The sequence below is a fragment of the Cyphomyrmex costatus genome, unplaced genomic scaffold (assembly GCF_001594065.2).
Source record: "Cyphomyrmex costatus isolate MS0001 unplaced genomic scaffold, Ccosl1.0 scaffold474, whole genome shotgun sequence".
In the NCBI taxonomy this organism is placed as follows: Eukaryota; Metazoa; Arthropoda; class Insecta; order Hymenoptera; family Formicidae; genus Cyphomyrmex; species Cyphomyrmex costatus.
Window position 1 is genome coordinate 739866 of NW_017279009.1, and position 16502 is coordinate 756367.

The 16502-nt window shown below is 35.9% G+C and overlaps 4 protein-coding genes across 4 annotated transcripts; 1 reads left to right on the forward strand and 3 right to left on the reverse strand.

Annotated features, from left to right (window-relative positions):
* Window positions 1-748: 748 nt before the first annotated feature.
* On the reverse strand, window positions 749-2353 carry Mp20 (muscle-specific protein 20 transgelin). Its single transcript, XM_018545113.1, has 4 exons — window positions 2300-2353; window positions 1756-1967; window positions 1566-1686; window positions 749-1437 (listed from the first exon to the last, which is right to left on the reverse strand). Exons 1-4 carry the CDS (start codon window positions 2327-2329, stop codon window positions 1246-1248), a joined length of 555 nt encoding a protein of 184 aa, XP_018400615.1. The 5' UTR covers window positions 2330-2353; the 3' UTR covers window positions 749-1245.
* Window positions 2354-5158: 2805 nt separating this feature from the next.
* LOC108777858 (autophagy-related protein 23-like) lies at window positions 5159-7693 on the reverse strand. Its single transcript, XM_018544839.1, has 9 exons — window positions 7641-7693; window positions 7442-7568; window positions 7236-7363; window positions 7042-7168; window positions 6815-6957; window positions 6588-6699; window positions 6181-6480; window positions 5522-5617; window positions 5159-5245 (listed from the first exon to the last, which is right to left on the reverse strand). Exons 1-9 carry the CDS (start codon window positions 7691-7693, stop codon window positions 5159-5161), a joined length of 1173 nt encoding a protein of 390 aa, XP_018400341.1.
* Window positions 7694-9717: 2024 nt separating this feature from the next.
* Window positions 9718-11961, forward strand: APC7 (anaphase-promoting complex subunit 7). The gene is made up of 4 exons (XM_018545010.1): window positions 9718-10690; window positions 10764-11178; window positions 11258-11532; window positions 11613-11961. Exons 1-4 carry the CDS (start codon window positions 9885-9887, stop codon window positions 11833-11835), a joined length of 1719 nt encoding a protein of 572 aa, XP_018400512.1. The 5' UTR covers window positions 9718-9884; the 3' UTR covers window positions 11836-11961.
* Window positions 11962-12766: 805 nt separating this feature from the next.
* LOC108777966 (uncharacterized) lies at window positions 12767-14695 on the reverse strand. Its single transcript, XM_018544992.1, has 3 exons — window positions 14421-14695; window positions 13715-13816; window positions 12767-13351 (listed from the first exon to the last, which is right to left on the reverse strand). Exons 1-3 carry the CDS (start codon window positions 14553-14555, stop codon window positions 13007-13009), a joined length of 582 nt encoding a protein of 193 aa, XP_018400494.1. The 5' UTR covers window positions 14556-14695; the 3' UTR covers window positions 12767-13006.
* Between the last annotated feature and the right edge of the window lie 1807 nt (window positions 14696-16502).

The window sequence follows — 16502 nt, forward strand, 5'->3', positions numbered from 1 at the left end:
GGGGCGATTGTCTTTACACGCAATCAATGTTCTCGCGTAATGCAAGGAAAGAACAAAAAAAAAAAAGAAAATAACATACCTTTTGTCTGCCACGTGTTGCGTGAGAGTGTTATTTTATTATAACGCGCTTCAGTATATATACCCTATATATATCAGTAACTTGTGGGACGTTCTCATTCTATAAATATATGCGATCACATACGTTTGTATTTAAGAGTTTCGATTGTATATATAACAATTCTGTCTAGATGCGTTATCGCGAGGCACCGCCTATTCGATAGGTCCATATCTTCGTTGATAAAGTTTGCGATTGGATTACCTGATGCATCTCTATAATGATGCGAACGACTTTGGCGGTAAACAAGCCACAGTAAATAAGAAATTATCGCCATTTCAATCCAAAGATACACGTCAATGAGAGCGCGTTGCGCTCTCCTGAACACTCAGGAAACACGTTCTCCCGAATGTTACGGGCGAGCAATATTGAACACATCTTTCGGATATCAATAGAACAGATCCCACGCGCTTCGCGTTTAAGCTCTGTTCAACTTGGCAGAGTTTCAGCACAGTTGCACGCAATTTGCATCGCGTCGCGTTTTATTTTCGACGTCTCCAGCGTGAAACACGACGTCGCTTTCGCGTCCTTAAATGGCGAAGCGCTGAAATTGGGGAAAGAAAAGAAATTATGGAATTATCCAATGCGATTGACTTGTAAATTGGCTTCTGGGAAGGGAAAACAAACCTCGTATTTTGGATGGATAGAATTAACTTTATTTGGAATTCTTTAGATAACATTTTGTTGTTCTAGAGCGCGCAATCGATCAGTTAAATAACAACTTTCTTGTTTTGAAACGCATACTCCGCTGTCACTGACACTGTACATTTTTAAAGACTAGAATCTTGAGGTGGGAAAAGATAACAAAAAAATTGATTAAATAACAACGATATCTTCCTTAATCATAAAAATCAATTTATCAAATATGCTCATTGGCTCAATTGATAGTGCTGTATATCTTCTGATTAACTATAAAAAGATTAGAACTCGCTATGATGAGATACATTTGTTATTATTAAGAAGTAAAATGAAGGGAAATAAATATCAGCCGTTTATCGTTTAATTACAAAAGTAAAATAAAAATATATATATATATAATATATGTATTTATGTGTGTACATACAAAAAGGTACGAGATATAGCTGTAACGACTGGAAAAAAGGGTTCGCAAACTGTGCCGAGTTTTTAATTTATTTTCCAAGAAGAATTTTACGAGTGGCGCCGATGCTTTGACCTGCCTGGGTCGCACCCTTGTTGGAACCTGCTTGAAGACCAATCACTGTCTGACCAGCTTTCAATTGTTCCTCCGAGAACTCGCGTTTGCATTCGTCTGATGGCTTAGGTCCTAGATAAGGTCCTTTCCACTCGGGATGCTTGTATGTCTATAAACGAACAGAGATATCGATGTTTTTTGATTTTTACAATAATTACATCGATCAAAATCACATATAAAGAAAATGATTGCAAAACTTGTATAAAAATTCATGATTACGAGGATAAAGAAACGTACTGTTCGGCCGAGCGCGAACAGTGTTGTTACTACTTGGGCTATATCTTTCTTCTCCCATAAGTCTACTGTCTGGAAAACATCGACATCGTCCACCCCATAGTCCTTTAACGCCTTCTGGAACCTGCAACATATATTCAATGTAATCACATAATTTTCAATCAGTACAAACGTCTTGCCAGCCACTACTCACATATTGATGTTTTCCATCATCTTGAACTGCCCGCCGGAACTGTTCACCTTTGGTACGGATCCAGGAGAAAGTTTGTTCATCAAATGACACAAGACCTGACCATCCTTGAGCACATCTTCGAAGGCCTCACCAGGAGGAAACTTCTTACCAAGGATCGATTCAATCCATTCCTGTGCCTCCTTCTCCTGTTCGGGGTTGCGTTTCGCCGCAATCTGTGCAAAATTATTCGCGAATCTCAAAATTCTAACATACTGTTATTTAGCAGAAAAGCAGCATTATTCATAAATCTCGAATCTCCAATGGATTGATAAAATCCCACGATACTTCAAGTATCCCAAAATGTTTCAAAGAGCACATCTCTTTCGAAGAAAATACACGTTTGTTAGATATTATTAAGCGAATTGGTTTCTTTCTGTTTAAAAATTAAGAAAATTAAGAACTCGAAAGAATAGAGCACTATATTATACACATGACCGTAAACGGATCGGAACGGGTTACACCACACATTTGAAATATATGTGTATATAAATATATGTATATATACCTTCATGCGCACTTGACGTTCTAGAGCCATCCTTAAGATATTTTTGAAAAGACTGAAGTGGCGCGGCTTCTAGACGTGGCTTTTTATACGTTCCGGAGGAGTACGGAACCACCGTGGGCCAAGTCGGGGGAGAAATCTGTCCAACAACGTAAGAGGGTTGTATACGGGGTGTCCTAAGAAACGTTCGGACGAAAAAAAATTTTATCCAGGGAAGAACGCAGTCGAAGAGTCTTCGTTATTGTATTCATGTCGATTGGATCTACCTTCAAGACTTTTTTGACATTCTATTTTCTTCTTCATTGACTCGGTAATCAATAAACAAGATCCTATCGGAGATACTTTTTTTCCATGTTCCACATCGTTGACGCGACACCCCGTATAAACGACGCAAGCGTGCGTGATTCCACACGTTTCGGTATTCTAATATTAGCGGCTTATTCAGTTAAACGAGAAATAGGTTTTCCGAAATTGCAGAGACGCGCAGCTGCTACGAAAATTGGGCAGCTTAGTAATGACTTTAACAACCGGTAAATAGCCGAAACAAGATTCGTATGAATATATCGCTATTTTGTTGGCTATCTTCTATTAAAACGAGCCGATATAACAAAGTAACTATAATATTAAGGGTCTCAAATTGCGCGTCTCTATAATGTCTATTTAAAAAGTCATGTAATGGCAAAGAATGTTTTGATTTTTTTATTGAATCTCATAATTGCTTGATAGAACAGTTACACTGAAAAAAAATGTTTACCTTACACATTTCTTCGAGTAATTCTAAGTAAACTTACAGAGTAGGTAACTTTCACTTAATAAAAGAAGATAGTTAAATCAAATTAGTGGTTTTTGTATCAAATAAATAAATACTTGTTTAGAATGATTAAAATGTTTATTAAAATTTAGTTTTTTTTCCAGCGTAACTATCTAAAATTTCTTTTATTTTTTTTATATAAATTAATTTTATATAAATACGAGATTGCATATACTCTAATGTCCCAATGTGAATGGAGAAACGATAAGAAATCAATTAAACGAGGAACAAAGATTCTTCATATTACTTGTTGCTGCAAACTTAAGACTGAATCGAAGAGATTTGAATGGATCTTTATTGAGAGACAGAAATGTCAGATCTAGGATCGTCTGATTAGGTCGAATAAAACCGTTCGCGTTGTTCTCAGTCTGATTATATTGCATATTCCAACACATAACTCATCAGTATAATATAGGGCGTAGGCAACGTGTCGAGGTCCTGACATAGAAGGAAAAAAAATACGGTCGCCCTCGTGGAAAGTGGGACGTGCTACTTTTAAATAGTTCTCTGTCATATGGCGCAGGTTATTATTGCGCGATCCAGATTTTGCGGCAGATACTCGCCTGCCGTGCGAACGCAAGATAGGGAAAATACAGAAAATTATAGACATTCCGAGGACGAGGCTCTAAAAGTTCATCGCTAATATGTATGGCCTAATTCAAGCGAGACCGTTTGGGAAAATTCAAAGAATATCAAATTTTGTGTACTTCCTGCAAGACGATCTTGTTATAAATTAATAGGAAAAAATTAAAATTACTCTACACATTTTACATATCAAAAAAGCAATGATAACTCAATACCTTGAATCAAATAACACTTTATTGGTTTTAACTTTCGTGTCAAACTGTAAATTAATGTAATATGATTGAATCGTTTAATTTTGAAGAGTAAACAATACGCTTATATTAATTAACACTTATTAATACATATATATAAATAATAATGAATCAAATTGGAATCAAATTTAATACATTTCTTAAGTTAATTTATTTAACTCCGCATTAATTTAATTAAATTATTACGGCATATTCAGGAGTAGCAACTTACGGAAATGATTAAAAATAACTCAAACTGGGTATGATGATATAATAAATATTACGAATTTAATACACATAATAATATAAAGGTATGTTTTTAGAAGTTGTGAAAAGTGCAATGTAACATCCGAAACGGAAAGTAACGAATACAATATCTTCCAGAACGACTGTGAGATTTACGCGGCTTCATTACATTACGTAATTTGGATCTCGCGTGTGTCGATTCAAAGGGGATCATTTATTGGTCGGATGGTGGACCGATGAATCACGTTTAAATTTAAATTTTCTGCGTTCTTCCACTAGCTACAATATCGTCTGCTCCGTGTCAAAGATGCGTAGGCGTTTCTCCTGAAAGAGCGATGATGAGATTCCATATTCTTGACATTATCTTGGGAAATGCATCTACTTTCTTATTCGGTATTAATCATACACTATTAGATATCAAAAGAGCAATGTGATGTAGCTTCATCCCTTGAATTTAAATATTTTATTTTTAACTTCGAAAATATAGATTAATCCATTTATGTGATTAGTTTTAAAATAAACAATACTTATATTAACGTATGCTCTTTTTATTAATAAGTATAAACTAAAGAATTAAACTTAATAAATTTTGTTGAATTTTTTTAACTATTTAACTTTATTGTTTTAGTTAAATTATAATGACATATTGAGTAGGAGTGGTGACACAGTGATTAAAAATAACTCAAATTGAATTTAAATTGACATTAGAAACTTAACAGCATCGATTTATAATACAATTTCTGACACATATTTATAATTTTTTAAATTAAAATCTTATGTATTTTATAAATACATGTTAAATTAATTTCAAATTAAAATGAGAAAATATTATGTATAAATGCTATAATATATAATAATAATAGAGCTAAACAAAAAAAATTTAACATCGAATATAGCTTCTAACTCATATTTATAATTTCTGAATGAAAATTTTACATATTTTATAAATATGTTGTAAATTAATTTCGATTGAAACTGTTGTAAATCTTTTCAATCTTCTCGTCGTTTACCGTAAGTACGTGGTTGAGTAGGACGCGACTTGAAAAACTTTTTTCCTGTTGATGGAACCACCTCTTGCTGTATAAAGCAAAACATAAAAAAAGTCAATGAAACATGATTATCTTAATATCCTGAATCGATAAGTGAATGAGAGGCTAAATGAGATTATTATATATTAAAAAACTTGTTCACTCTCACTTTCACTTATTTCAATAGTTCTTAACTCTCATGTACGTAAAAAAAATCATCATTATAATATTCCTTTTTACTTTTAGCGCTTTCTTCTTAATTTTCTTGTGTTATATTTAATTTAATATTTTGTTTTTATATTTAATAACTTATAAACATCTATACCTTGTCTTGACTCTGCCTCTTTGCCAAAGATGTACGAGTCAGTGTCTGCGACGATAATTTATCTTCATCGCTATCGTATAAACCCACGCTAGAAACCTGACAAACAAGAAAATCTAGTATTCAAACAATTTCTTGAATTCTTATTTCCTAAACTCTTGTAGAATGTAAAAAGTTTCTGTAAAAAGATATGAATCATCAAGCACTTCGAAGAAATATCGGTTCAGAAGAGCAATTACGTTTCCGTCAAGGACTTATAAGTTTAAAGTGCAGTACCCTGATTTTTTTTGATGTTTTAACGCTTACAATAATAAACGTATAATTATTCTTTAATCTACTATTGTCCGTTCTTGTTTGCTTTAAAAACTCGTTCGGCATATGTGCTCTCTCTCTCTCTCTCTCTCTCTCTCTCTCTCTCTCTCTCTCTCTCTCTCCTCTCTGTCATTAGTCATTTTAATTTGATAATTTATAATATTTTTTAATTCGACTAATTATGTTCCGCAATGGTTTTTTAAACTTGATACTTTATTAATGTGCTTGATTTATGTATTTTCATACAAACATTTTGCGTTCTAAAGTAGTTTAAAAATAAAAATTCAAGAAATTTTTCGAATATTGCAAACTTAAGAAGATTTAATTACATAAAAGTTTTTATTTATTACCTTAACTCTTGTGCTTTCTCGTTTACTGACTTCTTTTTCCTTCTGAAGAGTCTTTAGTTGCAGTTGAAGTGTGCTAATGGAAATGTCGTTGGTGGTCTTAGTTTGTTCCAGAATCGTTTGCATTTCAGCGTTTTGCTTCTGTGTGAGTTGCAAATCTTTCTGCACGATCGAAAGCTTATTTTCGAGATTCTTGGAATAATTTATTTCACTTGATAATTTTTTTTCTATTCTGTTTACGTCGTTAACGAAACCTGTCTCCCTTAGTTTCAATGAGCTTAATATCGTTTCTAAATTCTGGATCTAGAAAATAATATTAAATTAGTAAAGACTAATATTATACATATATATAGTAGTCTATATTTTGTTAGTCAAAATTAATGAACAAGCCTGTACATAATTTATTTTACCTTTCCCGTTTTTACACTTAATTCATTCTCCAGCATATTTTGTCTATTCAGTAATGCTTCACTTTTAGTACACATCTGGTTATATCTCGCCATTATCACCTCTACTTCGTTTCTGTTATAAAAAAAATAAATTACTCAAATCTTAATAATTTTAATAATAAAATGCAATCTGAAATGTATGTTTATTTTCAAAACGTTCATCAAATTTGATTAATATAAGTATTTACTTGTACATGGAGATTTCATTCTGTAATTTTGAGATAAGTGTATCCTTTTGCGCTATCATTTCCGTAGTATTAATCTTATCCTGTTCTAGTGTATTCAATTGCGATTGTAAACTTTCCAATTTTGATTGTAGCCGCTGTTGTTCCTAAAACAAAATATTAAACTTACAATGTTAATAAAAAAAGAAGAAAACAAGAGAAAAAATCTTTTAGAATTTTTTTTAACTTACTTCGATGAACAATGCTTTTTCCTTAGCGTGTGCGCTTACTAATTCATTTTTCTGTGAATGGAATTCGCGCTCGGCGTCATTTACTTGTTTTTGCCATTTGTTTTGTTCCATCAGTGCCTGCTGCATTCTAATAGAATCGTTTAGTTAACACTATTATGTTCGTACAATTTATTGCGTGTGGCGCGATGACTTACTTCTCTTCTTGAAGTAGCAATTTATTTTCCACTTGTGTGGCAGATTTCGCGATGTCGCATTTCTCTTTCTCGATCGTCTGCAGTCGCGATTGTAAAGTCTCGCATTCCAATAGCAATCGCTGCTGCTCCTAAATTAGAAAAGTCAGTCAAAATAGATTATGGCAAAAAGTTGTGGGATCTCTTTAAAAATTACCTAAACAACGTACTTTGACGAGCATCAACTTTTCCTCAGCATGTTTATTCGCTAATTCATTCCTTTGACTGTGCAGCTTGCCTTCAAAATTTTCCAAATGCTTCTGCAGTTTATTTAGTTCTACCAACACTTCTTGTAATCTAATTCAAAAAATGATTTTGATAAAAATCGTTGTTCACGCGATAAACTATTAGAAATGTAATGAAAATTACCTTTCCTCTTTAAGCTGCAATTCATTTTTCAATTTTGCAATACAATTCTCCATATCTGCAATTACAGAATTAATTGTTTATGCGATGATAAATCTAAAATTAAGATTCTATCATTTTCCATGTATGTAAAAATTTGCCTTTTAATTTCGCCTCATTCTGCTGCAGCTTCTGAATGGCTTCTCGCTGCTTTAGAATCACGTCGTCGTACAAGGTGGACAAACTAACGCGATGCTGCTGAAAACTGGCAAGGCTCTCTCTGATGTAATTAAAATATTCCGTGATATTCTCGATGTACACCCAAGTTGCAGTCAGTCTGTTGTTGCCAAAAAAGAAAGTCGAGTCGCAGAATATAAGAGAGATTCGTGTCACGACAAAAGGGAAAGAAGAAAGAAATGAGGCTTACTTTGTTTGGATCTCTTCCTTGTTACGTGCGTCTACCTCCAAGGAAGCGGACAAAGAGGCCTGTGCCTCCTGGCTCTCCTTCAATTTTCGTCTTAGACTTTGGATTATACGATCCTTATTCTGCAGGTCTTGCTGCTTTATATTATCATCACGTGTGCAGGAATCTTCTGTAGTCACCTGTTACTTCCACAAAATGATATTCGTGAAAAATTGCTTTTCTTGCTTATTAGAGCAACTTCGATCAAACTTGAATTAACTTAAGCAGCGATTAATTTAATCGAAAGAAAACTAAACAAAATAAAGTCTAAAATCCATTATGTTTGATTTAAATTTTTCTTCCGTATCGAATAAAAAATAACAAATTTTATTCACTTTACCAAAATACTGCAAATATTATTTGATATGTTAATTACTAATTAAGTTAATCTGAGTTTGATTGAAGTCATCATTAGAAATTATTTGACAAAAGAAGGAACACAATAAAACAAGCGGTGTTTCCCAACGAGAGTCACACACAGCGTATTGTTACTATTGTTTACCGATTATAAACAGAGATGAAATGATTCACTGTGTTATCTGAGTCTGTAAAAACACTAAAAGTAAAGTTGTTTGTAATAATTCGCACCTCTTCCGTTTGCTGTAATTCATCATTGTTCCCCGTTTGATTTATCCATTGTGTGATCAGTGTATCGATAAACTTGCCGCCGCTTTGCGTGCTCGCGCGAGCTTTTTCTGCAAGTTTCGCATGAAAATCACAACACGAAGATTAATTAAAGCAAAAGACAAAGCTTACCTTCCTGCTGCATGTTTTCCGTTTAAAATATTTTTTTCTTAATTGATATATGTAACGATCGAAGCTCAATTCGACAGTCAGCTTTTATCTTGTATCTACTTTGCAACTCAAGTCGCAGATGCTCAGATGTTTGAACAAAAACATCGTCTCGCTTTTTTAATTTAATGTAATTGGTTGAATTTAAAGATAAGTATACCAATCACGTTCTACTGTTGTGTTCCAATATACCTACACTGATTTTCAGCACTGGTATACATTGAAACATGACCCATAGTTAGCCGCTTACTTCCGTTTCTTATTTTTTACTAACTTTTTTATCTTATCCTAATTCTAAGAATTAAACAAAGGTGACGAGTAAATTAATCGATTTTTAAATTAATCTACATTGACAGAATGGACGTCGATGAGCACTATTGGATCTTGCATTCTTGCAAAAATAAAAAAATCAAACGAGGCAATTTCAAATCGGTATATTTCCGCGCATGCTGATTTTCTTTTTTTTTTTTTTTATTATAATAACGTGCGGTTATGTATGTAGTGAGCAACAGAAGCTGTTTTATTAAAAATCCTGTAAAACCGGTTTCTAGAATATGAAAATATCGCATAAAATAGACGCACGAATTAAATTATTCTGGGAAAACAAAAGCAGCGCTCTGTAATTAGCTCGTTCGTATCTTACGAAGTTCGCGCAGCATACTGCAACGTTCTCTGTCGGTCTATCGCGTAAACAGTTCACTTCGTGTTCAGTGTCTCCGAATTGTTTTCAGGTTATATTTACCAGCGTGGAACGTAAACTGAAAACAATATTTCGAAAGAATATTTCCGATATATAAGCAAACGCTCGCGTCATCCTAGTGCTAGTTTAAAAATGCAGAAAGAAAAATAAGTATTTAAATGAAAATAGGAATAATAACTTTTTTTGATGTTTCTGTGATGTTACAGTCTGCGAAATTTTGAGAATCTCACGCTTCCTTTTAATATTATCATCGCCCAATTTGAAGACTGTTATAGCAATCTAAAGAAAATTTTATTTCAAAAAAATATTAACCATGTCAGGATTATTCGAGCAGATTAAGCTGCTTTATGATCAGGCACTTTATTGCAACGTGATCTCCCTGACGAACTTGGTGCTCTCTCTTAGCGAACACAATACCGACTTGCTGCCTGGCTACAGCAAGTTTCACGTATATGTTTATTACGCGGATGCTCATTTTCATCTAGGCAAATATCGCAGAGCAGAGACTCTCTACAAGAAGGCTCTGCAGTTTCGCAAATGTTTGTTGAAGTCCAAAGGTACGGGGAAACCTTTATTGGACGGACAGAAGGATCTGCCATCGGATGTCAACATCAAATATCAGATCCACTTGTGCCTAGTGAAGTCTAAAAATCTGCAAGAAGCTCTGCAAGTGCTACAGAGCATCCCTGGCAAACAGCGCACTGCCAAAGTAAACATGGCACTAGCCAAGATGTTCCATGAGCAAGGAATGGAACGTTCTGCTATTACCACATATAAAGAAGTATTAAAGGAATGTCCGTTAGCCTTGGAAGCAGCTGAAGGTCTCCTTTCTTTAGGAGTAAAGGGTGTGGAGGTCAACTCCCTGATCGTTGGTTCCATCTCTAACTCGATGAATTTGGAGTGGCTTAATACGTGGATCAAGGCTCATGCCCACATTCATAATAGAGAATACACTCATGCTGTGAGCACTCTGAGGTCGTTAGACAATGTTGTTTTGCTTAGGGATAATTTCAATCTATTGACTATCATGGGTGAGTGTTATTATTATGCAGGTGATGACAAGAATGCTCTGTTATGTCTGCGACGAGCTCGCGTTATCGAGCCAGATATAACAAAAGGGTAAGTTTGTTTAGATACATATATATTTTTTTTTATTATACAAGAGTACTTATTGTTTGTTACTTCTCTACAGGGTGGACATGTATGCCGCAGTTCTATACAAAATGCACCACATTAAAGAATTGGAACGGTTGATACCAGCGATAACTGCTAACAACGAATGTACTGGTGAAATTTACGTAGCAATGGCGTATTCTCTATTTGCTGCTAGAAAGTTCAGCAGGGCGAATACTCTCACTGCTCAGGCATTGAATTTGAATCCTAATGACATAGAAGCTACCATATTACGGGGTAATCTTCTTATCGAGCAAAAGAAGTATCAAGATGCCTTGTTCTTTTTTAGACACGCCGTGCAATTAAAACCGTACAGATATGAACCACATAAAGGCTTAGTAGATTGTCTTGTTGGGATGCATAGGTTGCGAGAGGCTCTGAACATCGCCAGTAGCTCTTGCAAACAACTTGGACACACAACAAGAGTTCTGGCAGTGAGTTAAAGTTGAAAAGAAAAAATATATCGAAAATGTAAAGTCTACAATATATAACATGGTATTTTTGCGTTTGCAGTTATATGCATCTGTCTTGATGAAAGATCCTGTGTCAGTGAGCAAGGCTAAGAATCTTCTTGAAAAAGCATTGTCTCAAGACGAAGTCTATTTACCCGCAGTATACTTACTCGCAGAGATATATGAACAGGAAATGAATTTAGAAGCAGCCATCGAACTACTCGAGAGACAGGTGGAGATTCACTCTACCTGCAAGCTCCATCAAACTTTAGGAGACTTATGGGCAAGAATGCACAATGAGGAGAAGGCTCTAGATCATTATGTGATAGCTTTAAAGTACATATTTCATTTTTCTAATTGTTGATTTACATCATAAATAGTTTTTTAGATGTAGCTTACCTATCTTTTATCTTCAGCTTGGATCCAAACAACAGGAGAGCTATGGAGGGAATGCACAGATTAGATAATTCTTCTAGTAAATTGGATTCTGCTTATTATATGACCGTTGGTGAGGAACAGGCTGATACAACCTATGATGTTGGTGACGGTCTACCAGATACAGATAACGATGAGGCACCAGAGGAGAGCGAGACTGAAGCTATTTGGTCGGATATGGACTTGGAAGCCAACAGCCAGTAGTCGTTTGTGTTTTAGAAACGAAATAGTCAGGAAATTGATCGAAATTTTGGCTTCTAAACTAAGTCCATTATAATGAATTTCTCGAAAAAGAATCTTGAGGAAAATAATTTGTACGAATGAAATGAGACTGAGATTGTTCATGATTAATATTATTTGATAGTAATATACATCGTAGACAATTTACTTCTTTTTATAATAAACCCAACAATTGTACCGTCGTGGAGCTCTGTTGCCTACTTTTAAAAATGTAAATGTTAAATTTTTATTAATTTCTGTTACGAAAATATTTTCATAAAATGGAGAATTCTAGTATAGGGAAGGATTAAGGCAAACGAACATGTACCCGTTATTTGTTATATTATATTAGTGATTACAACTTAGATTTATATAAACAGCGCAAACTATTCAATAATAAAATATATATAGATTGTAGGAAGTCATAATAATAATAATTCTTAGATCGATGTAAAACAATATCACATCACTTGCAGAATAGGAAAGCTTATCACTGGCTTGCGATTCGCCAACATGCCTTTCCATATCTTTTACACCTGATATGTCGGTATTGTCAAGGATCCAAGCATAAAGCCTCAATTACCAGAAACTCGCGTCTATGTAACAATACTACATTCGTCAACAATATCCGTACACATATATATATATATATATATATATGTATGTATATATGTATATCGTTTACATTTGTCGCTACGTCCGATTCTCAAAGTATTTGCCATGTTACATTCTCTCATTCTTTTTCTCTCTCTCACTCTCACTCTAACATATAAATCGATAACAATTATTCACAAGAATTCTCTCGCGATTTAAATATATAAGTTTATCACGAGAAAGGTACCAATATTCGATGCAACAATTAAACTTTATATGTGCAATATAACAATTTAAATCTGTACGACTTCTTATACGCGTTGGCTGTTTGTGAAATTGCTTATCATATTTTCTTACATAACTACACATCTACAGGAATGTAGAATTTATCGGTCAAAGACACAAGAAATACCTCGGGATCAATTTACGCGCGTGACATGTCTGTAAAATATCCTCTTACGTGAATTTTCATTCGAAATGGAAGGTACGATTAATTTAATTGATGATCAACCTCGAGCGAATTTATCGTTCAGCCGGTTAATTCATTTTTATTTTATTGCAATTACTTCTTTAGTATCTGTTTCATTTGTTTCGTTTGATGCTGCATACTATATTGAGCGTTCTCGGCCTTCGTGACCAAGGAATCCAGCTTATCCAGATGAGATCTCATTTTCAGGCTGAGATCAAGCTGCTGGGCGCCGCTGTTCGCGGGCTGGTCCGCGATGTCCGTGATGGTCACATTTGACGTCTCCACCGTCATCACCTCGTCGACCATGGATTCTGGTTTCTCTTGCTGATTTTCCTGCTTTCCCGCGTCAGGATTCGGCTCCTCGGGCTTGTGACGCGGCGTTCCACCGCGAGAGTTTACCTTCACCTTGAGCAACGTTCCCAGACTGCCGCAAACTGTCTGCGGAATTCTTTATTAGAGGCCTTTTTCTTTCTCCCTCTCATTCTTCTATCTCGCGGCGGGGAAAAGTATAGAAAACGTGCAATGTCTCGATTTAAAAACGTGTAACACCGATTTATTTGTAATTCGTCCGCGTAGATTTTACGAATCTCATGACGAACAATTCATTTAGCCGCGGTAGAGAACCGCGGCGGTGCAGGAGGGAAGCGTTATCAATTTGCGAGCAGGTAAGGACATAAAGTGATCCCGTCGTATCGGTCGTAAAAATTCCGCGCTATCGTTATGACAAAATAATAATTAATTCGAGCAACATGCGAAATAAGTGCGCGCAGGCCCGCTCGGCAATTAATTATCCCAAGTCACCTTGAATCTGTTGAGCTTCTTCTGCGTGGTGCTCAGAATGCTGTTTAGCTCGTCCAGACCGCCGCCGATGCGTCCAGCCGCCTCGTCCACGTAATCCAAGTCCTACGAGATAAGAGAGCGTCGTCATGAGGAAATTCGTATCGCAGACACGCGTGGACACGTTTGTCGGCGTTATAATGAACCCCGCGATCACCTCGGGACGACGTCAGCGATTTATTCCCGACGGGTCTGACTCGTTGCACGTGGACGCGCAACCCGATTCTGCTGTGTAATGTCTATCACGATTGTGATATCTTCGTAAGTGCATTAGCCAGCCGTTCATTAACACATGAAAGAGAAAGAGAGAGAGAGAGAGAGAGAAAAAGAGCGCGAATGAACGAAAAGGAAAAGAAAAGGGAATTAAAAAATTATTATAAAGTCACAAATATAGATAACTGCAAAGTACATCGTTCGAGTCTCTGATCCTCTCTCTTGATTGCGTCTTTTTACTTTACGGCGATTAAAAAAAAAAAGTATAAGTTTAATTCTCGTTGAGTCATGGTGACTATAAATGGTTGATGAAACGTATTATATAAATAACCCGTTCACCAAAGGGCGTGCCTCAATGAAACGACACTCGGACCGCTACTTTAGACATATTTTCAAACAGATCCTGTCCGATTTGAAATTCTTTTAGCGCAAAAGCGAGGCGCAGCAGCGCGATTACCTGTAATGCACCATCGTCATCGTCGCAACGACGATTCTCGTTCGCCGCTTGCGACTGCCTCCACTCCTCCTCGCTAGGCTTCGGCAAGCCCAATAATTCTGCCCTCTCGCAGGCGTGCTGATAGTCCTCGGACATGACGCTGGGTCCCAGCTATATAACGATGGGGGCCGCTACCCGAAAACGTCGGGCGTCGCGACGAGCGATCGTTCGCGAGTACTCTCTCGGACGCGAAATTCCGTGGGAATCGTTGCGCCCTTGGCGCGAGGCATGCATCACTCAAAGAATCCATATTGCCGTAGAAACTGCGCAAGCTCGACCGAAGGCGGGCAGAAATTACGGATAAAGCTTCGCGCGAAGTCGCGCGCGACACCCTCCTTGGAAACAGTTGGGACTTCGATCGGGGCTGATCCCGATCAAATATTAATTTCTCTCCTGTACCAATTTTATCGTCAGTGAGGCGTGAGATATTTTAGGACATTTCAGCAACATTGCGTAGCAACGTTGCTACAAAATGTCTCGTGCTTCCTGGACCGGTTTTGACATCGTTATCACGCGCATTAAAGCCCATCACGCAGTACTATATATTCGATACATGCGTTCCCCAAGGAATTTACGCGTAAAGGTCAACAACAACCCAAAATGACTTAATTTTTCTTGACTGTTAATAAACAGTCTAATTTTGTAAAAAAAAAAGAATCGTTATTTCGACTTTTATAACGTCAAAATAAAATCATTTCAACTTTCTCTCGATTTGATGTGTTCCTTGGATTGTTTGTATCGCGCGTATGCTTGTCTGCACTTTTGGTGCAAGATGCAGAAAATTTTTGTCTGACTGCTCTTGATTTGATTTGTATTATGCGTGTACTTTGTAATTGCGTTTGTTCGCACTGTATTCTACCTACGCGCGTATCTTATAAGATATGTTCGATTAAGCGCGTAATAGTGTACTATATATACCTACCTATTCCACACCTATTACTTTTTTCATTTCTTACGATACTATTATGTTATTATTATTTTTCTATTGTATTCACATTGTATTATAGGTAGGCTCATAACAACAGTTGCGTGCCTCATCATGTTTCGCACTTGCAATAAATTAAATTAAATTAAATTAATTTATATATAAATTAAATTAAGTTGAATGAAAATATTAATCTTCAAGAGGCTCTGAGAGCTAAGAGACAGATCGATCCGGTCTTGAAAAGTGAAGTGGGTATGAAGCTTATAGATGAAAGCTCTTCCAATCCAAATTTTTAAGAGAGTTTCTCGATAATATAAGTGGTATTAGATCGGAAGTTGTGATTGTTTGGGAAAGCGGCTTCCGAGCGATCAAATACTTATTGCAGATAAAAAGAACGTAAAACGCGAGGCGTTTTAGATCGCGAGATAAGCGGAGCTCGGGTTCCCAGGGCGGTCTCTATATCGTTCATAATTAATTTCAATCTCGTCGCGTGCACCTGGACCACACATAGCACAGTACCGCACAAGCCGTCCTCACCCACGTGCACGTCATAAAGACATGCACGCGCACCTTATATAAGCTTCGCGACAGCTTGATCGGTTTGCATTGTTGTCGGAGCGAAGTCTGCGTCGTCTCGCGAGTGAGTTATGGCACCGGCAATGTCATCGCGGATCGCGGTACGGAAGATCGGGTTTACTTTGATCCTGCTGCTCGTGTCATCCGCGCAGGTGAGACGGGGTGTCTCGGTCTTGTCGTGGAAGAAAGTTGGAAAGAGAGAGAGAGAGAGAGATGAAGGAGAGATGGCTGAATTTTGAGAGATTAATTACCTTTTTAATTCTTATCTTTTTAATTTATTTTTTAATTTTAATTCATATTTATACTTTTAATTCTTTTATTACTTTATTCCTTTTTTAAATTAATTTCAATATACTTAAAAATAAATTGGGATTTACTTAAACGTAAATTTAAATTTAAGTAAAATGTATTTTACTTGAATTTAAATTTTAATATTTATGGTATTTAGATTAAAATATACAGTGTATACTTTTAGTATTTCTATGAATAAAAAATCGTTATTTTGTTAAACTGATTAGAAACAAATAGCTGGGAGCTTTGGA

Coding starts and splice junctions, on each gene's coding strand:
- Mp20 (XM_018545113.1), bottom strand. CDS start 2,329: ATGGCTCTAGAACGTCAAGTGCGCATGAAG. Junction 1,968..2,299: donor AACGTCAAGTGCGCATGAAG/GTATATATACAT, acceptor AATTTTGCACAG/ATTGCGGCGAAACGCAACCC. Junction 1,438..1,565: donor TGTTCGCGCTCGGCCGAACA/GTACGTTTCTTT, acceptor GTTCGTTTATAG/ACATACAAGCATCCCGAGTG.
- LOC108777858 (XM_018544839.1), bottom strand. CDS start 7,693: ATGGAGAATTGTATTGCAAAATTGAAAAATGAATTGCAGCTTAAAGAG. Junction 6,700..6,814: donor AATGAAATCTCCATGTACAA/GTAAATACTTAT, acceptor TTTTTATAACAG/AAACGAAGTAGAGGTGATAA. Junction 5,618..6,180: donor GAGAAAGCACAAGAGTTAAG/GTAATAAATAAA, acceptor CTTGTTTGTCAG/GTTTCTAGCGTGGGTTTATA.
- APC7 (XM_018545010.1), top strand. CDS start 9,885: ATGTCAGGATTATTCGAGCAGATTAAGCTGCTTTATGATCAGGCACTT. Junction 10,691..10,763: donor GAGCCAGATATAACAAAAGG/GTAAGTTTGTTT, acceptor ACTTCTCTACAG/GGTGGACATGTATGCCGCAG. Junction 11,533..11,612: donor CATTATGTGATAGCTTTAAA/GTACATATTTCA, acceptor TTTTATCTTCAG/CTTGGATCCAAACAACAGGA.
- LOC108777966 (XM_018544992.1), bottom strand. CDS start 14,555: ATGTCCGAGGACTATCAGCACGCCTGCGAGAGGGCAGAATTATTGGGC. Junction 13,817..14,420: donor ATGACGATGGTGCATTACAG/GTAATCGCGCTG, acceptor CTTATCTCGTAG/GACTTGGATTACGTGGACGA. Junction 13,352..13,714: donor AGAAGCTCAACAGATTCAAG/GTGACTTGGGAT, acceptor AGAATTCCGCAG/ACAGTTTGCGGCAGTCTGGG.